The sequence below is a fragment of the Ceratotherium simum genome, chromosome 7, assembly GCF_057802395.1.
Source record: "Ceratotherium simum simum isolate JZ-2026a chromosome 7, ASM5780239v1, whole genome shotgun sequence".
In the NCBI taxonomy this organism is placed as follows: Eukaryota; Metazoa; Chordata; class Mammalia; order Perissodactyla; family Rhinocerotidae; genus Ceratotherium; species Ceratotherium simum.
This window is the reverse complement of record NC_141906.1, coordinates 70,522,209-70,542,740: the sequence shown is the minus strand read 5'-3', so window position 1 is coordinate 70,542,740 and position 20,532 is coordinate 70,522,209. Positions and strand designations below refer to the sequence as shown.

The 20,532-nt window shown below is 55.6% G+C and overlaps 1 protein-coding gene across 1 annotated transcript; it reads right to left on the bottom strand.

Annotated features, from left to right (window-relative positions):
- Positions 1-1,668: 1,668 nt before the first annotated feature.
- OAF (out at first homolog) lies at positions 1,669-20,268 on the bottom strand. The gene is made up of 4 exons (XM_004427471.3): positions 19,598-20,268; positions 4,993-5,127; positions 3,863-4,043; positions 1,669-2,670 (listed from the first exon to the last, which is right to left on the bottom strand). Exons 1-4 carry the CDS (start codon positions 19,832-19,834, stop codon positions 2,405-2,407), a joined length of 819 nt encoding a protein of 272 aa, XP_004427528.3. The 5' UTR covers positions 19,835-20,268; the 3' UTR covers positions 1,669-2,404.
- Positions 20,269-20,532: the final 264 nt, after the last annotated feature.

The window sequence follows — 20,532 nt, the reverse complement described above, 5'->3', positions numbered from 1 at the left end:
AGAGCCTTGTCTCCAGGTGTTTCTCAAATAGCTGACCGTCTACATCTATTTAACCAGTGACTGATGCACACGGAGACTTGAGACTTGGGCAGGAAGTGACCGTGATGGTGGAACTGGAGGCACCATGACAGAGCCGGGGTGGGTGGTGGGGGGGAGGGCCGTTTGGGATGGTGGGAGGCTTTGCCTTCGCCTAAGTATAGGGTCAGCCCACGGTCTCAGGGAATCTTAATTCTCATCCCTATGCCCTAAGACCAGGGAGGGGCCCCAGGCAGGGTGGTCTCTAGTGATGGCGGAAGCCTCCTCACCGAAGGGGACAGGCAGGCTTGGAGGTGACTGATAGTCGCTCTCCAGGAAGATCAGAAAAACACTCCAAGTCTTGACAACATTACTTTTAAAAAATTATGACTTTTGGCTATTTGGCAATGAGTACGATGGTATATGGTTCAGGGACCCCATCCCCAGCAGTAAAGGCACACACATAGGGTGGAAGGGGTGGGAGGTGCTTCTCCAGGTAATCCCCCCCCCATCCAGAGCAGGGGTTGGGCCTTGGGACTGAGGCCCCGGATGGGGCAGGAGGAAAAGGCCTGGGGAGGTACGCCCCCCCTTTCCGCCCCCAGCACTGCCGAAGCTGGTCTTTGAAAACAAGAAGGGACGTCCACCTGAAAAGGATGTCTCCCCACCAACCCCTAACTTGACCATGGCCAAGCAAGCCTGGCTCCCACCACAAGCCTCTGGCCTGTAGGTTCAGGGGCAGCGGCAGCCTCTTCTGGGGGTGCTGGGGAGCAGAGTAAGGGAGACTGCCCTGCAAGCCCTTTTCCCTCTCCAAGGCCTGTGAGGGAGGATCTGACCTTCCCTGACTCCTCCCTCCTAAGCAGTTGGGTCCCCTGGAACTTTCCCAACCCCTGCAACATTCCATCTCCGCCCTGTGCTCACACAGTCCCCTCTACCTTGCCAAATTCTTACCATCCTTCAGCCTCAATCCATGTCCCATCCCGTCCAGGAAACCTTCCCCCATAAAGTCAGCCTGCACATCCCTCCTTCTCAGAATTCCTCCGGAGCCCGGCCCAGCACCTCATATCACAGCCTCTTCATACTGGAAGATACTTCTGAAGTGAAGGAGCCTTCATGATGTCTGGGTCGGTTGTCTCAGGTTCATAGATGCAGACATGTCTGCTCTTTTCACTAACAGCAACAATATTTATAATAATAGCTAACACAGTGAGCACTCACTATGTGCGAGGCACGTGAAATGTATGAATTCACTCAAATCTCACAACTAAGCTCATTTTATAGCTGAGAGAGCTGAGGCACAGAGAGGTAAAGTAACTTCACCCAAGACTGCACAGCAAACAAGGAGCAAGGTCAAGATTTGAACCCTGGAAGTCTGGTTCTGGAGTTCCCACCTTAATTTATCTCACGCTGTCTCTTACTGTCTGGCTTGCTCATCTATGTCCTGTCTTGTGCAGAAGTTCGTCTTATCTTCCCTAGTAGCCCCTCCTAGCCCCACCCCCACCCTCTCCCACCACACAATGGGTGCGCATACAGCAGGAGCCTTAGAAGTTCTTGTCCCCAGACTGGTCCTCGACAGGGTACAGGAGCACTTCTCCTGACACCAGGTGGCAGCATTGGCTAAAAGTTCTCTCAGAACTCCAAGTCTTGAGCCTTCAGTCAAGTAAAAATTTAAACTTTTATTTCTGGTACAAATGATAAATACTTTGCATTAAAAATCTGGAATTCAAGTTTTCCTCATACTTCATGCTCCCTCCCTACCCCAAAACCTTACAAAAATATTTCTGTTTAGAGAGGGAGAGCTGGCGCCCACTCTGGCGGCCAAGTCCAGGTCTGGGGAAAGGCACATGTGGTCTGCCCTCGGGGCAGCAGTGAGAAGAAGGCATCATGGTCCGGTGAAGGGGCTGTGGCATCGTCCCCCACAGCCCCCTCTCTGGGCAGTGGTCCCCTCCTTGTTGGGCAGGGGGACAGTGCAGAGGGGCCAGCTCCTTCCAGATGGGGGGTGTGTGGGGGGAGATGGGTGTACAGACATAGACACCTTTCAGGGTCTAAACCTTCAAAGAATTAAAGAGGAGATTTACAGGCCATCACATTTTGGTTGCTGGAAAGAGAACACTTCAGGGTAGAGGGAGGAGGGGAGGGGTGTAAATTTGAAGAACCCCCTTCTCCTCTCTGTCCCAAGGAAGGCGCAGAGTGGGATGGGGGCTGCCTTCATGAGCGAACCCCTGCCCGGCCACACCCCTTTTCACAGTCATGAGTGACGGGGCCAGAGGCTCCCGGATTAGGGAAGGGACGGGAAATAAGGCCTCAGGTGGGGGTTGCCACCCGCTCTGGTGGCTGGGGGAGGAGCCATGGCCCAGAGCGGCTACCTCAGGGACCACCCCCCCCAGCCCGGCTAGGGGTCCTCGTCCCAGAGACACAGCTGCGTCTGGGGCACGTAGAAGTCGAAGCTGTAGCTCTTCTGGCAGCTGCGGATGCCGCACTTGTAGGGTGTCAGCCTGTCGCGGCTGTGGCAGTACTTAAGCATGCAGGGGTACCAGGCCAGGCTCAGGCCATAGCGGCAGATGCAGGGCTTCCCGCGGTCCCCCACCTGCCCACAGCGAGGCAGGCGCATCTGCTCTGAGGCCTTGGGCAGAGCCTCGAACACAGAGCTGTCCACACCTGGGGGAGAGGCAGAGGTCAGGGAGGGGGCAAGGGAGGGCCTCCTCAGGCATCCCATCACCCCTCTGAGCTAAGTATTAGCACCCCTGTCTTACAGATGAGAAAACTGGCCCAGAGAGGTTTAACATTCTGGCTGAGGTCACACAGGAAGTAGGGGAGTCAGGACTGGAACCCCAGTCTGTCTGACTTCAAGGCCTCCACTCTACCCTATGCTTAAAAACGTCACAATACTAGAGTGTGATGGAATAGAAGCCTGGGGAGAGTGAGAAGGAAATCCAGGAAGGCTTCTTAAAGGAGGTGGTACCTGGGGAGGCCAGGCAGGGAAGGGCCAGCACACATATGCTAGGGAAGTCTGGGTGCTGGGGGCACAGGGTAGATGGGAGTGTGCATGTGAGGGGTGCTGGGGAGACAGCAGTGACCTGGCCAGTGGCCACGGGAGGGACCAGCCCCTGGAGGACAGTATCAGGCTCACACCTCAGTCTGGGGTGCAGCCCACTGGGGTGGGGTGTGTGTGTGGAGGGCATGACCACAGCTCTATTGGGCATTTCTAAATCCAGTGCCGCCCTTGGGGGGGCAGGCATTTCTCCAGTGCTCGGTGGCTGGAAGGACCAGGGACCTGGAGCTGTAATGGTGACATCTCCCTGTCCCCTCTACACAGAGGACCTGAGGACAGTCCTGGAAAGGTAACCAGACAGGCCAGCAGTGAAGTCACACAGGCCAGAAAGGCAGGGACTACACCAACATGGGAGGAGTCCTCGAGGATCTTGGGGAGAGATGCTGGCACCAGGGTTAGGTGTGAAGGAGAGGAGAGCAGCTGGCTTCTGATAGGTGGCAGCAGAGGTGGGCAGGCAGGAATGGGTGTCTTCAGGCCCCGCCCGGACCTTGGTGCCTGTGTGCCCCTCCCATGACAGAGGTCCATCTGTGTTCTCACCAAGGGCAGGGATGAGGTGGGAGTTGCCTGGGAATCTCCCTCCACACGGCCTAGCAGTAACAGTTCTGTGTGTCCCTGCCTGGAATGGGACCCTTTCATCTGGCTGACTCATCACATTGAAGAGCCACAGGTGTCACTTCCTCCAGGAAGACTTCCTTGACCAATCCCCGCCTGGTTTAGAGGTCCCTCCCCTGAACTCCCATATCTCATCACTGTACTCTATCATACTTGATGTGATACAGTGGGCAGCACCCAGCTGACCTTGCTCCAGCCAGAACTGGACGTCCTCCTGGCGGGTGTAGATGGCGTCCACGGCCTCGGCACACACGTTGCGGAGGTGGGGGCTCAGCAGGCCCCCCTGGCTGAAGTTGACGGCGATGTCCATGTGCAGGTGCTCCAGGCCCCGTACCTCCTCGGCCTGCCGCACTGCCCGTGGATTTTTCTGTGTGCAGGAGAAGAGCCACTCCCACCCGGTCTCAGATTGCTCCCTGCCCATTCTTTCCCTGCTGGCTGAGAGTCAGACAGGCCCAGGCTGCCCGTCCTTAGAACCCTGGGGCCATCTGCGGAGTGGCAGTCAAGGGGCATCCAGCCCCCCTCAACTGGTGGAGAAACTGATGCCCAGAGCACAGCCAAGCTTTTTCAGCTGCCCCAGGGCTGACGTCTTGAGCCTGATGGTGAATTCTAACATGTGGCTGGGGGTGCTGTTGGAAGTGGGGAGGCTAGGCAGGCTGTCTCAGGGTAAATGGCTTCCGGGTCCCCTACTTTCCAATATCCAGGGGACTGAATCTCTCTGGGAAGGGCAGGCAAAAGGTGAGAGGCCTAGGGCAGGCCCTGCTGGATAGTTTAGGGAACTCTGATGAGGCTGGGGAGAGGCCCAGCCTCCAGGAAGGGATGGGGAGCAGGTCAACAGGCTGAAGAGTTTTGAACACTGCACTGAATACTTTACATGCATCATCTCATTTAATTCTCACTATAACCCATTTCTCAGTAAGAAAATAGAGGCTCTGAAGGTGAGGTAACTTGTCCAACGTGGCCTGGATAATGAGTGATGGCGCTGGGTCTGAAGGCAGATCCGACTTCAGAGTCCAAGCCCCTAGCCTCCATCATAAATGGGGGGCAGCTGGGATTAGGGGACTGGAGGAATCTGGGACTTGGGGGTTCAGCACAGATTAGAGATCTGCAGTATGGGATCAGGTTTGGCCTGGGGTGAAATCAGGGGGTTCAGGACTATAAGGTGAGAGTGGGGTGCCAGGGATGAGGGCTAAGGAAGGCCAGGTGCTGGATGGGAGACCGAGGTTAGGGTGGAGTCCAGGCTTGGGGCCCGGTCGGCTGCAGGGGTAAGGGCTCTGGGGCAGGAGCCTGGCTGGGGCAGGCCCGGGGCGGGCACTCACCTGTCGAAGCTTGGCCATGGCCTCACTGGGGATGATCTCATTGTGGTGCAGCCGGGTGACAAAGCAGAGGGCCTGGAACTGACTCTGCCCCTTCTCCAGCTCCCCCAGGATCAGGGCCCGGAAGATCTTCACATCCTGATGGGGAAGGGCAGAGGGATGAGAACCAGCTGGAGGGGGCGGGCCTCCCAACAGCCCACCCAGTGCTCAGCTCAGGCCCTGGAGACGACACATGCCTGGACACTGCCCTGTGATAGACACCTCCCTCCTGCTGGCCTAGGAATTTTGGTCTTTCCAATTTAAACTCGTGATTTAAAAGAAAGAACACACCCCAGATGTTCCAAAGCTGTCTGGAAAATTCACATAGTGAACGGCAAGAAAGCTTTTCAAAACAGAACTGTTTAAAAGTACAGAACTTCACCTTGAAGGAAACTGCCCCTTTTGGGCATCTGGTTCATTCATAGCTGACACTTCCCCTCGGTGGCACCCTCGTGTCACCCTGATCAGGGGGGTCAGAGCCACTCCAACCACCTGACCAGGGCATCATGGGGGAGGGGCTGCACTTTCTCCGAGTAGATTCCCGAGTTTCTCTCGCTGACATTCTTATTCAGTAGTTTGGGGAGAGGCCTAGAAACTGGTGCTCCTCAAAATGCCCCCACTGCTTCTGATCAGCCAGGCTCCTGGCCGCCTCCATCTCAGCTGGAGGTAGTGGGGGCAGGACAGGGTTAAGGCCAGATGCAGCTGTGACCTTCTGGCCTGAGGGAGCTGGGATGGCTCACCTTTCCCCTTCCCCCTCCACTTCCCCTTTCCCCACGGGGTTACTAATGGGCATTACCAGCAGGCCAAAGGCTCCTTCCTGTCACTGACTCACTGAACGAATGGGGGAGGCTGGAGGGGAGCATAGAGAAGGGAGATGGGCCAACGGGTGTGATGGGGTCCCCTTCCCAATCCGGCTGCTGGAACCCTGTGCTCTGACCCACCTGCACCGAGGTGCCTCCAGCTCTCACCCATCTCTGTGCCTTGGCTAACTATTCCCAGTGAGAAGTTAGCAGGTCCCAGTCACAAGCGGTCTAAATCTATCAAGACCCTCCTGCCAAGTGGTACCCTGGCCACAATGACCATTCTCCAGGAACGCCAATGGCCCTGCCCTGTCACTCAGTATACAGCCCTGTGTAGCTACTCATTTTTCAATGTATGTGTCCTGGCCTCACCCACTCACAGGGCCCCCCTTCACTGAGGGCTTGCTGTATGCCTGCTTGAGTAAGTGCTCTGAGAACAGGGTCTGGGGGTCCCCTTGGAGTTCCTGGTACAGGCAGTGAGGGGCCCATGGCTCCACCCCAACTCCACAGAGTATCAGCTGGCTCTCAGCTGGTATCCCCCAGCTTCCTGAAGCCTCATCTGTAAAATGGGGATGATGACACATGTACCTGGCAGGGTTGTGTTGAGGACTAAATGAGTTGGTGTGGAGGGCAGGGAAGAAGGCCTGCCCAGAGGAAGTGCTCTGTGAGTGCTAGGTGTGGTGACTGTCATCATCGCAGGTGACAGGGATTTGAAACAAGTGGGTGCTGGCATCCTCCAAATCCCCAGGCACTTCTGAAGTCCTTTGGCTCCATAAGGACGTTTCTCTCATTTCCTTTTACTGTTAACGATCCCTGGAACAATGAGGTGGGGGAGTGTATGGGGAGATTTCCCACTAATACTGCAGAAAGGGAAACTGAGGCCCAGCTGGTGAAACAGTTCCATTAGGCTGCTTATGATCCTGGACTTGCAGGGAAGGTGAATCAGAGCTCGGGTAACCCCAGCTTCCTCTCAACAGGAAATCCGTTCTTGGGCCACGAGGCTGGAATCTCCTTGCCCAGCCAGCCTGGGCCATCCGATCTTCCATCTCTCAGGTCAGCTGAGGGGAGACTGAAGGCGCGTACACTTGTGCATTTTCCACTCTGGGCCCAATTCTTGCCAGGTGAGACTTGACATCTGACTTCCCCTCCTCCGGCCTGAGTCAGGCGGATGTCCCTGGCAGGATCCCCAGGCAGGATCCAAAATCCACCTCCTGGGTATTTTCAGCAATGACCCTTTAAAAGAACCCTATCTGCTGTTCATTGCAGCATTATTTACAATAGCCAAGATATGAAAGCAACCTAAGTGTCCACTGATGGATGAAAAAAATGTGTATACACACACACACACACACACACACACACACACACACACAGAGACAGGAATAATATCCAGCCACAAAAAAATGAAACCTTGCTTTTTACAACAACATGGATAGACTTTGAGGGCATCATGCTAAGCGAAATAAGTCAGACAGAGCAAGACAAATACTGCATGATCTCACTTATATGTGGAATCTAAAGAAAACAAATAACTAAAAAAATCCCAAGTTCATAGATAAAAAAAAAAGCACCCTATCTGGAATATTCACAGCATCTTCTCCAATACCACAGGCACGGGCAACACCATGTGGTCTGAGGGCTGCTGAGACGTCTCACTGTTCGGGGATGTCACGTGCCCACCACTAGCAAGAGAAAGTATTTGAACTCTCACACCAAACCAGAGGGTGAAAGAAATCTGTTTTGAATTTTTTCTCTGCATCTATATTAAATGATGTCAATGACAACAAGAAAATGCTACCAAAATGGGAACCTGACTGGGGGTGAAGAGAGGGAATGAGAATTTCTCCTTGAGATCAAAGATTTCCTCTGTATCTCCTATTTATTTGTGTAGAACAAAGATTTACTGAAGTTTATAACTGGAAGGGACAAGTCATTGTTACTATGAGTCAAAAAGGATGTATTGTCCTGTTCAAAATCTTTACAACAACAGGAGGTAGGAGCTATCATTATCACTGAGTTTAGAATGGGTAACTTGCTCAAGGTCATGAGACTAAGAGGAAACGTAGCCAGAGTTCTAACCCAGGCGGTCTGACTCCGAAGTCTGAGCTCTCTTCACCACAACGCACAACTGCCTTCTAGATCAGCTAGTCCCATTTCCTGGATGCCCTAAAGAAACTGAAGCTCAGGCCCAGAGAGGTGGTGTGGTCTGCCCTTGGCCACACAGCTGGTGAGTGGCAGAGCCAGGATTAGAACTCAGTCCCCTCTTCCAGCTGTGTCTGTCCATCTGGTGGTGGTCTGTAAGTCCTCTGCAGACCTGCTTGGGGAGTGCGGCAGCTCCCACTCGCGGTTCCGTGTGACTAACAAATAGCAGCATCTGACACAGACACCAAGGTAAGACGAGGCAGGACCGCCCTTCTGACCTGCCTGCCTGGCCGGCCCAGGGCCTCTTTAAACCCTGACTTCTCCAGTCTTCTTAGTGCTGTTTCTCCAGAAAACCACATTCCACCTGCTGACCCCTGGGAGGGAGTGGGCAGCCCTAATTTCTGGATCTATTTGGCTCCATTATCCTGAACCGGTACCCCTCTGACCTTCTACTCCCTACACCTCAGACTCACTACTAAGGACCCAGGGGCCCCTTTCCCTCCAGCACAGAGGGAAGCGTGGGGAGAGGTCCCTGTGCTTCAGGGAACATCTGGCTAGATGCTAAGCCCAGGCCAGAGGAAAGCCTGGCTCCCAGGCTTCCTCCTTGCCTGAGTCCCCTGGAATGATTCACTTGGATGTGGCCTAACGCCCAAGGCAGATGGCATAGCTGGGGAAGAGCCCTTGGCAGGGGGCTGGAGGCAGGATCCTCAGACCCAGGACTCAGGCTAGGACTCCCAAGATGAGAGGTTTCTATAAGGTTCCTTCTCTCAGGAGCTCCCAGGAACCGCTAGCCCATCAGGAGCAGGCCGCCAGGGAGAAGTGGAACATACAGTACCAGAGCTGAAATCCGGGCCACACAGAGGTTGTGGCAAGGGGGCCACGGAGAGAGTGAGCATTCATGAAGTCCTTTGTCTGCGGTTTTAAGTAAGGAGCAGGAGCAGGTAGGTTCTAGGATAGCACAGCAGTTATGAACAAAGGCTCTGGGGCCAGTACTACCTGAGTTCAAATCCTGGCTTTGCTGATACTAGCCATGTAACCTTGGGGGAATTAATCTCTCTGTACCTTAGTTTCCACATCTGTAAAAGGAGTAAAACTAACAGTACTGACCTCAAAGGATTATTGTGAGGAAAAAAATGAGTGAAATGTTCCAGAACACAGTGGACTGAACTCTAAGTTTCTCTAGTATTATTACAATCCTTGGCCTTGCTCCAACTGAGATCTACTCCAGACCTGCAGAGGCAGGAGTAAAGACTTTTCTCCTAGAGGTGGACCTGGTGCCCAGAGAGGTCAGGCAACTACTCTGGGGCTTGCAGTAATCAGCAGTCAGTGGGAGAGCATTGCTTAGCATTACCTGGGGCAGGGCCTTCACAGCTACCAGGCTGGACAGGGGAGTGGGCAGGACCAAGGCAAGGCCCCTGTCTTCAGGGGGCTTGTGGGGAAGCTGACCTCCTACAACCAGGGTCAGCGCACCATGATAAGGCCGAGGGTTGAGTGTCCCTAAGTGCTCTGGGACAAAGGATGGATGAAAGAGCGCTTAAGGATGGGGCTGGGGTGGAGGAAACTTCCCAGAGTGAGCGACATTTCAGGGGTCCCTGACAGTCAAAGGATGGGGGCTTTCTAGCAAAGAGAGGGGCATTTACAGAAGACAGGGAGGTGTGAGGGTCTCTTAACGCCCCCACCCAATCCATCCCTCCAAGCTACTGTCATCAGATCTGCCTCATGCCCTTCAAAGGCTCCTTCTGCCCTTACCATAAAGTGTACCCCCAGGGGCTGGCACTGGGTCTCTGCCGACAGCTCCTCCTGTACTCCCTGTGCACTGAACCAAAGAGCTGGTGGTTCCCAGAATGAGCGATGCCACGTGCCCTTCCATCCTCTGCTGGGGATGCACTGTCCCCATCTGCCAACCATCCTTCAGGACTCAGCTCAAATGCATCACGTCCTCTGGCCTCGCCTCCCAATGCTGCCCTCACAACCCTCCAGCGGAGTCGGCCAGGCCCAACCCCTAAGCTCTAAAACACGAATCCCACCGTGTTTGCAATGATCTCTTTACATGTCTTTCCTTCCAGACTCAGCTCCTCGAGGCTGAGACAGCATCTTCTTTGCAGTGTATCCCACCCCCTAGAGCATAGCAAGTACTCTGTAAGTATCTGATAACGAATAAATGAAGGGAGAAACAGGAGCATGGGAGGGTTCTGAGAAAGGTGATGGGAGGTACCAGGGATGGGGTGGGGTGGGGTGGGGAGGGGCATGGGGGAGGGCAGGGAGTGGCTGGAGGAAGAGGCTGGCAAGAGGGGCAGGGCACAGGGTCTGAGAGCCCAGCCAAGGAGTCTGAGCTGAATCTAGCAGATCCCTGGAAGTCCTCGGTGGGTTCTGCGCCTGAATGTGACATGAACATACCTATGGTTTAGAGCTGAACAGAAACCTGAGTTGTGCTGACCCAGTGTGCATCTGATCTAAATGCCTCGGCAGAGGGCCCCTGTCCTCATGTGCCATCTTTTGCCTGGACAAGTCATCCGGGCCTCCACAATCTGCCCCTGGCCCAAGGGCAGAGACTAGACCTTATCTATGCGGCATCCTCAGGGTCTGGCACAGATCGGGAGCTCAACACTTATTAGCTGAGTGAATGAATTAATGCTCTGGGACCTCCATCAACACGCTCCCCTCCCCCTGCCTCCAACAAGACGGCTCCTTCTTCCTGGGCTTGCTTATAGCTGGGCTCCTGCAGGCTGGTAGTCCTACAGCTGCTATTTTGGCTTCTAGAAGGTTTATGGGATCACTGAGTTCATGATCTAGTGAGGTTCCAGCAGGGAAGGTGACCTTCACGGGTCACACAGCTGCAGAGCCAGGACCAGAAGCCCAGATTTCCTGACTCGCGGTCTGGTGTTCTTCATGCTCTTCCAAGCTCCCTCCCCAACCCCCCACCTTAGCCCTTGTCCAGATATTCTCTTCTTCTCTGTGTCCACTCCCAGCCACGCTGTTTTTCTGAGATCCACTGTATCTCATAGAGAGAAGGCTGCTCTGGCTCAGCTGTGCTGGGCTCCAGGTAAACACCTAAGAGACAGAAGAGGGCTGCTCTGGGAAAGGCAGGCGGCCCAGCCCTCTGCACTCTGACAGCAGACATCCTGTGCCAGGCCTGGATGCTGCCCTCCTGGGGGGAGCCCCCAGGTAATGCCTCACGCTGAGCAGCATTGCAGCACTGCAGACAGAGCCCACTGGAGCTCTGATGATTGTGGAGCTCTCACCAGCCCTGGACGGCCGACTTCCAGCCTCAGATAAGAGCAGAGAGGGAAGCAAGCTTCTCTCTTGCCTCTGCTGCTGTTGGGGTTTTATGTTACTCGCAGCCCAGTTGAACCCTAACTGATACAGATAGACTTACACCTGCTTTCCTCCATTCACAGGCCCCAAGTCCATAATCTTTCACACATACTTGCTGTTTCTAAACATCTCTTCCATACACAGTTGTTCCCAGTCTCTCACCCAGTGGCACCCAGGCTCCCCCAACGCCCCCTCCCAGCCCCCGCTCACACTGGGGCTCAGCTGCACATTCTCATTCTCCCTCACACATGCTTACTCATATGAGCACATCTCCTCCTTCACAGTCTCTCCCGTGGAGCCTCCACCTACCCCCCTTCTCTGAGTCACATGTGCATCTCTCACAGTCTCACAAACCTATCTTCTCCCCAACAGTCTCTCACACACCGTCTCTCCTCATGTCACACACACTCACTCAGTCTCCCACACCCTCTCTCCCTCACAGAATTCCCCCAAAGTCTCATACGGGGCGTCTCACGCTCCATCTCACACACGCCCTTTCTCACCAACAGTCTAACAACCTCCTCACATGATGTCACACATGCCTTCCTTCAGTCACACACCCCCTCGTAGGTAGCATCTCTCCTGACACTGCTTCACACACCTCCTCTCACACGCTCGCTCGTCACCTCAGCTCCAGCCTGGTGACTCTCCTCTCCGCCCCTTCGTGCCCTCCCACTCCCTGCTGCCTTCCCCACCACCAGCTCCCAGCTTCCTTCCCACCCTCTAAGGCCTTTCTCCAGCTCAGGCTTCCACCACAGGGGAACCAAAAACTGAGGGGTCCAGGATGGTGGTGCTGCGCCTTCCCTCGATGCCCTCCCCCAGCCCACCACACTACAACAGTGGCTGTACAGCCCAGGCTGGAGGCCACCTCTCCAGGGTTCTCATGGAGCGGCTTGCCTCCCCCCGTAACACCCCCATTCCCCCTCGCCCTTGACAGCTGGCGCTCTCTCCTGGGAGTTTCCTCTGCCATCCTGGTCTCCTTCCCATCACACCAGAGTGCGTGATTCTGAGGCCGGGGCTGAGCCAATCTAAATATTTATTCCTTAGCTCCTGGCTGGGGCTGCTTTATGACTAGAGGAGGAGCCAGCTTCATTAGGCTGGGGAGGCAAGGGGTCACCCTGGAGAGCCAGCCAGGAATCAATGCCTTCCTAACCCCACGCTGGCTGCCCTGTGGCAGACGCAGGAGCACTGTGGCTGCTCTGCGCAGTCTCCTTGAGCATGAACAGGGGTGGATGGAGTCAACCCAAAGCCAGCCAAGCACATCCCCAGGCTGGTGCCCAGGGACGCAGGCTGCCCCCATTACAGGATGCCTGTATAACCTCAGGGCTAGGCCCGGGACAGAGGCTTTCTGTTATGGGGCAGTAGTGCACCACCAGCCTAGAGCAGTGCCCCCTGCCCCGACCCCCTCTCCCAGAGCCCCTAGTGCTCTGTCAGCCAAATCCCAAAGGTCACCACTGTCCTGACGGCCCCGGGGAACAATGTGAGGCTTTATGTGGATCAACTGTGCCCTGCTGTCCCGCTGACTGAGGGCTCCTAAGATGGGGCTCCATACTTCTCTCCCACCCGATGCCTCCTGTGCCCCCTGCCCTTTATCAGAATCCCCAGTGGCAGCCACTTAGGCACTTGCCAACTTAAATGACAGAAGCTCCTAATGATGCTTTGGTCCCTAGAGCAGGAAAAAAGGAGCTGAAACAATCTGCTTAACAGCGCGAAGAAGGAGAGGCCCTGGCTGGCAAGGCTGTTTCACTACTCACATGTCTTCGCCTGCCTCTGCTTCGCAAAGGTCTCTTATTCACTTCTCACAACACGCCTGGGAGCATCATACTGTTGTCCCTGTTGTGTTTATGTCATGTCTGAGCCTGGGGCTCAGAGAGGTTAAGTGACTTGTCAAGTCACACAGCTTGTAAAGGGCAGAAAACATAAATAGGGAGTGCTCCACAGGGAGTGCTCCGTGGTATCTGTGAGATCTTTAAAAATGGTCCCCTCGGGGCCAGCCCAGTGGCATAGTGGTTAAGTTCCCACGTTCTGATTCAGTGGCCTGGGGTTCAGAAGTTTGGACCCTGGGTGCAGACCCACGCACCGCTTATCAAGCCATGCTGTGGCAGTGTCCCATATAAAGTAGAGGAAGATGGGCACGGATGTTAGCCCAGGGCTGATCTTCCTCAGCAAAAAAGAGGAGGATTGGCGTCGGATATTAGCTCAGGGCTAATCTTCCTCACACACACACACACACACACACACACACACACACACAAAATGGTCCCCTCACCCCCACCCCCATCTCTCCAGAGGCTGGCGGCAGGGGAGAGGACGACGGGGTACAGTCTCGGGTTCAAAGCTGCCAATGGGTCAATACTTAAAATTCATGGAGTTATGAGCTTGGGGGAAAGGGGCCCAGCCCCAATCTGGACAGAGGAGGGTTTCTCTGTAGATCTGTTCCTCTGCACCCAGACTCTTTTCAGCATCCTTCTTTCCTTTCCTCTCCCCTATTCGGGTTTCTTCAGCCTTCTGGAAGGAACCCATTTATATGCCACAGCAGCGCAGGCAGTCAGAATACAGTGGAAGGATGCCTGGGTCCTAATCCTGGCTCCTTAGCTGCTTGATCTTGTCAAAGTCACTTCACAGCTCTGAGCCTGTTTGCACATCTGCAAAATGGAGGCAACATCCGCCTCATGACGTGGTCGTGCAGATCAAATGATGCCAGGCGTGTGGCAGCAACTACCAGTGCGTGATCTCTCAGTGCAGGAGATCCAGATATGTGCAACTCTTGTCTCAAGGCTGACCCTCTGTCTTCCTGTGGAACGGGAGTCTGCCCTGAGTTTTCCCACCTCCACCACCTCTCTGTGCCTTGGGAGCCTATTTGGGAAGAACCCCACTTCTACCTCCCCCCATCTTCTTTCCAGCAGGCCACTCACTTGTCCCCGGCGGGCAGTCTTCACTGCCCTTTGGGATCTTTGGCTAGGACTCCACCTGGACATAGGCATTCAAGGTGGGAGACGCCGGCCAAGCTCCAGAGAGCACGTCTGCACCTTGGGACAGGGCCGCTGACCCCTGATCCAGGGAGGAATTCCTCAGACACAGCAGGGGGACTGCCGTTAGACCCAAGGGCCCCACGGACACGGGCAGGGTCATTCCTTCTGGTGACTTCTCATCTACTCCTGTGAGGAAATGCTCTGGGCCTCCCTGAAAGCACCTCTACTGCCCTCTGTTCCCCAAGCCATCCCATCCATCACATGCCTCTATGCCAAATGGCCAAATTGCAGGGACCTAAGGTAGACAGGGCAGGGGGAGGCTGGGTCCTAACAGCTCCTCCTGTCTGACATGCTGTGATATGATACCCGTTAGAATAAACAGCCTCAGGCAGCGACGTGGTCATTTGCACATTCCACATATTCACTGACTACATTTCAACCACACAGCTTCCCATGTTGCCCCACCCCCAGGCCTGGAGCCCCCAAGACAGGGACTCTGGCCTCTCTGGACTGTTCCTTCCTCTGGCCCCCAACTCAGTGCTAGGGCAGGGCTCAAGTTCCCATCTCCCTGGGTCTTTCGGAGTGACCTTGAGCTGACCCACACTGCCATATGGCTCCCCTTATTCTGGCTCCAGCCTGCGGCCCCTCACCATCCCCTCCCTCCACACTGCTGGAGTCTGTAGCTCCCCCTCCCTCCTCCCACAGCACCCACCTCCCCCAAGCAGTTGCACATGACTTTCTGGTATCTTTCAGCCCCACCCTGCCCATCCGGTCAGCACCAAGCGACACTGCCTGGAACGTGACTCATCCCCTCCCCCAGTTTCTGGACAGACAGGGGGATGGAAAAAAAACTGGGGACACGGACACCAGCCTGGGGGAGGGGGACTAAGAGGGCTGTCAGACAAAGAGCCAGGTTAGAGAGGGGATGGTGATGTGCCTGCTGTTAGATATGCTCAGTGAGTCAGGACGCATAGAGGATTTGGGTTCTAAAGAAGAGCATTGCCTACTGGGTGTGTAGTATGAATTAGACTTCTTGTATGACAGCGTGCAGAATTAGAACTAGTCTATACGCTGCTTAAAACACATCAGGGTTATTGTAGGTAGAATGACAGGTTTCAAATACGGGACTAAGTTTGGGCTCTCCCTTCATTTAACAGTCCAACCTGGTCCCTCCTCCAAGTCCCCTCCCCTTCCCTGGAGCAGCCATGCCTGTGGTCCCCAAACTTTGCTGCCCACTGGAATCACCAGGAGCTCTTTAAAAATACTGCTGCCTGGCTTCCAGCCTCAGACATCCTGACTTAACTGGTATGGAGTGCACCCCAGGCACTGGGATTTTCTAAAGCTCCCCCGGTGATTCTAATGGGCAGCAAAGTTTGGGAGGCACTGAGCTATGGCACTTCTTTCAGAGCTGCAGCTGGATCTGCCTGATGGGTAGCAGCCTTTGGGTGGGGCTTGCGGTAACATATGGTGACCACTGGCTAGCTGCAAGCTACCTGGGGAGTTTGTAATCCTCACCTGGGCTCCAGGTTAGGTGTCCTACAGTGGGCTCATTACTGTTACTGCTTCACGGGCTTCAGGTCCAGCGTGGCAGCATGGGGAGAGCCAGACCATGTTAGAACCCTGCCTGGTGGCAGAAGCAAACAGAGAGGATGGGAGGACCCGGGGGGGGGGGCTGTTGGTGGGGGTGGGTGGTGAGACTGGCCAGACAGAGGGCTGGGATGCATCCAGCACAAGAGGACTCACTGCTGCCCCAGGAGGCTGGCAGCACAAGGATGACTGCTCCCTGCTCTGAGGGGCTGGCCAGCAATCATGGAGTGTGATGGTTCATTTTATGTGTCAATTTGACTGAGAGAAGGGATGCCCAGATAGCTGGTAAAATATTATTTCTGGTTGTCTGTGAGGGTGCTTCCAGAAGAGACTAGCATTTGAATCGGTAAACTGAGTAAAGACTGCCCCCCCCAATGTGAGTGGGCAACATCCAACCTGTTGAGGGTGTGAAAAGAACAAAAAGGTGGAGGAAGTGTGATAGTGCTCTCTGCTGGAGGTGGGACATCCATCTCCTCCTTCTCAGACACTGGCGCTCCTGGTTCTCAGGCCTTTGGACGCAGACCGGAACTACACCACCGGCTTTCCTGGGCCTCTAGCTTGCAGATGACAGATCGTGGGACTTATCAGCCTCCATCATCATGTGAGCCCATCCCTCATAATAAAATCTCTAGATATCTATATCTACAGTCATGTGCCACACAATGTTTCGTTCAAGGACGGACCACATATATGACCGTGGTCCCATGAGATTAGTACCATAGAGCCTAGGTGTGTAGTAGGCTATACCATCTAGGTTTGTGTAAGTACACTCTCTGATGTTTGCACAATGACAAAATCACCTCAGGATGCATTTCTCAGGAGGTGTCCCCGTCGTGAAGCGACGCACGACTGTATATCTACCCTATTGTTTCTGTTTCGCTGGAGAACTCGAACACATGGAGCTTCAAAGAGAAGGTTACGACAAGGGACTCGAGGCTCCTCCAGGCTCAGCAGTGACAGTTCTGCGTGACTTTGGATCCATTATTCAACCTCTTTGAGTCCAAGCTCAGTGGGAAGGGTCCATGCTGAAATGTGACCTCAGCCACGATTATGAAAGTTCATGGCTTCTATTTCTCAAGCACTTAGCACAGCAGCCGACACACAGTGAGCAGTTCACGTGCATTACCCCGTTTAGTTCTCACAGTACCATGGGACTGGTACCCTTACTATCCCCACTTTACAGATGAAGAAATGAAGGCCTGCAAAGATCCAGTAGTTTGCCCAGGGTTAAACCAGGTCTGTCTCATTTCAGTCTGGACTGTCTCCCAAAGGTGATAAAATGGCAAACGTCACTATTCCCAAGCAGACTAGGGACTTTTCCCAAACCACTCCAAATGGATTTGGTACATGAAACAAAAGAAACACAACGTCTAGGCCTTTTTCCTACAGGAAAAAATTATTACTCTAGAGAGAAGCTTCTTGTGGAAATCCTCCCAAGACTATAAGGCGTGAGGTCTTGAGCACTGAGTGGGCAATGCGAGAGGTGATCCACCCCAGAAGGATGTGCGAATAAGAGCAGCTTTGGCCAATGTAAACAGTGGACTGGGGTGGGGGTGAAGGCTGTTCCACTCCACCCACAGCATTCCCTAACTCTACCCCGCTCCAGGCTACCAGAGAAACCCAGAGTCGGAGGGGACCTTGGAGCGCTGGTTCCCTTTCTGTGCCTTCCACTCCCAATTCCCTCCCTTGCTGATGAAACTGGAGATGCCAGGGCCGGGTGTGAAACGCCAGCTTCTGGGTCAGAGGCTTACTTGAAACTTTGGAAATCTGGGTGGAGGTTTGAACCGCTTCGGGGATTAAAATGGGGCTCTTGCAATCAGCTGCAAATGGAGTCTCTAACTGGGCAGTCAGGGCCCACTATACCCTCAGTTTCAATCTTCAGTCCTCTGCCCCACTGCCACCTGGGCTCTCCCCTCTCCTTGCCCTCAGGGTAGAGCAATAAAATAGTTCATGCTGCAGCTAGAGGCTATAAAAGCTTAGCCCTACCCGCTGCCTCTTTCACTCACGTCCCAGTCATAGCCTTGGCTGCAGGAGAGGTCCCGGAGACAGGCCATCTCTCTCTGGGCTTCCAGCACAGCCACAGAACAATGGGCTGTGGGCAGGAGAGTGGGAGACCTGTAGGCTGGCCCGAGGCTCACTCTCAAGGACAAAGGGCAGGTTAGAGGGGAAGATTACATCCTGGCCTCCTAATTTGGGTCCAGCCACTAATTTGGCTTTTCTAGGAAAAAAACACACTTGGCAAAATTCCCCTGGAGTTTAGGTGGGGAGGCAGGAGGTGTTCTGGTCCTGTCAGCTTCCCTCTCTCCACACACAAACTCACCTGCCGCTGCCTGAATCAGAAAACCCAGCTTGGGCCTGCTGAGTAAGAAAGGGCCACAAAGTCTTCCCAACTGAGACCACTCACCCACCCGCAACCAGTTCTCCCATGTCCATGACAACTCAGTAGTCCTGGGACAGATCAGCAGTAAAGCCTACCTCCACTGTCCATTTGATCCCCACCATGCTATCTATGGCAATTTGGCTGGGCCCCTAGCTGACTCCCCAAACGCTATCCCTCTCCTCTCAGCTGCCAGTCTCTAAGAGGGAGGGGAGGGAGGTGGCTCCGGCAACGGTCCCACAGCCCTGGGCTTCCTCAGCTGCCCAGCTATCTAATCGGCCTCACCTCTTCACCCCTGCAGAGACAGAGCCTCACAGGAGGCTCTTTTTATCAGGAGAGCAGAGACAGAGGCTCACAGGAGGCTCTTTTTATCAGGGGAGGGGCTTGTGTGTGTGTGTCTGTGTAGGGTGTCGGGGCGCTGTGTGTAGGAGATTAGGAGACTCTTTTAATACCTACACCTCACCGGCCCTCTTTCTCTCCAGGATTCCTGCTGCTGGGTGACTGTTAGTCACGCACTGCCCTTCCAGACCCATTTCCTGATAAACTCCCAGCACCTCCACTTCTCCCCCGCAACCCCCATCTTGGGCCAGGCTTCTGGTTCCCTCCACAACACACACACACACACACACACACACACACACACACACAAGAGGCTGGTCGCTGCCCCCTCCCTGCAATCCGGGCAACATGTGGGGGTTGGCCAGCTCTCCTGCCAAGCAGGGTAAAGGGTGGCACCTCTCCCAGAGCACGGGGACCTCATCTGGGACCTCTCCCCAGGACCTCCCGCTTCAAGCTTCCCAGACTTCCAGACCAAAGAGGATTTGCCCAGGAATCCCCCCTTCCACAGCCCAGGAAAGCGAAAGAAGGAGAGGTGGTTCCCGACTCCACGATGTCAGGGCCAGGAGGCCTGCCCCCATCACTGTCCTGTACAGAGGGGAGGAAGGAGGCCCAGAGAAGGAAAAGTCCTGCCCTAGATCACACAGCCAGAACCCATGACTTTCCCCACTAGAGCACGCAGAAATTACTCCAAGAAGGGAGTCCAGGGGTTATTAACACTGACTCTTTTGAAGGAGGGTCAGCACCTGGAGGGCTCAGAGAGCTGGTCAGGGCGTGAGAGGGGGCCCGGACACTCAGAGCAAGAGGTGCAAGTCTGGAGAGGGGAGTCGGCGGAGCAGCAGGGCAGTTCCTTGGGGAGAATGAAGGGGCCGGGTCCCGGCGCTGGGGAGCTGGGCAAAAAGGTGCAGAGAAGTTCGGCGTGACCTTGGCTGTGTCGCGTCCCTCTCCGGCCCCAGTCTGCCGTCTGCAGGCCTCAGTGCAGCCGGGACCCCAGGGCGCTCAGGCTCGCGGGTGCCCCCAGGGCGAGCGGGGTGCCTCACCTTCTTGAAGTCGGCGGTGAAGGACACGAGGGTGCCGTCGGGCTTGCGCAGCTCGAGGCTGATGCTGTCGGCGTCGCTGTCCGCCTGCAGGCTCTCCTCGGTCACCTGGCCGTCGGGCAGCCGCACGCGGACCCGCAGCTCGGCCGGCGCGCCCGCCCCCAGCAGCGGCACGAGCAGCGGCAGCAGCAGCAGCGCGCGGGACGCCGTGGGGACCCCGCGGCCGCCGGGTGGGCGCATCCCCGGGGGCCGCCGCCGCCCTCTGCGGCCCCGGTGAGCCGCGTGCGGGCGGGGAGAGGCGCTGCCAAACTTCGCCCGAAGTTGGCGGCTAGTTCGGGGCGCCCCGGAGCGGCTCCCCGGGGGCTCAGCCGCGGGTCGCCAGGGACGTGGCGCGGACGCACGTGGGCTGTGCTCCGCCGCGCGCCCCCCGGCGGCTGCGAGGCGGACGCGGCGCTCCCGGGGCCCCCCCGCCCACTGGTCCAGCGCCGCGGCTCCCGCGGCCCCCGACTCCGGCGCTCCGAGACTGTTTTGCACTTTTCATTCAATCCCACCCCCCGTCACTTCCTTCAGAAAACAGAAACCACCAGGACCTGCCTTAAAGAGACCGCACACCTCTCGGCCCTTAAAGGGCCCGCGGCGGCTCCCTGCACTCCGGCGGCAGCCCAGGGAGGGGGCGGGCCGGGCGGGGGCGGGGAGAGGGGACCGCCGATCAACGGCTTTGTGGGAAAAGGGCTTTCTCAATCTCCCTCCCTCCCTGCCGCGCCCCGTCAGCCACCGGGCTGTGTCAGGAGTTGGCTCTCGGGCAAATCCCTTCCTCCCAGCAGGGGCGGGACGGGTGACTTTTCCCCCACCCCCGTTTTTTTTGGCTTGTTCTTGTGCCACGTGGATGAAATAATAGGGCTTGGTGTTTTAGGGGTTTTGTTTGGTCTTTTAGTTTC

Excerpts from the sequence above, each read along its gene's own strand:
- OAF (XM_004427471.3), bottom strand. The coding sequence starts at position 19,834 with ATGCGCCCACCCGGCGGCCGCGGGGTCCCCACGGCGTCCCGCGCGCTG. Across the intron at positions 5,128-19,597 it reads TCACCGCCGACTTCAAGAAG|GATGTGAAGATCTTCCGGGC; the intron begins GTGAGGCACCCC and ends CTTCCCCATCAG. Across the intron at positions 4,044-4,992 it reads CCATGGCCAAGCTTCGACAG|AAAAATCCACGGGCAGTGCG; the intron begins GTGAGTGCCCGC and ends TCCTGCACACAG.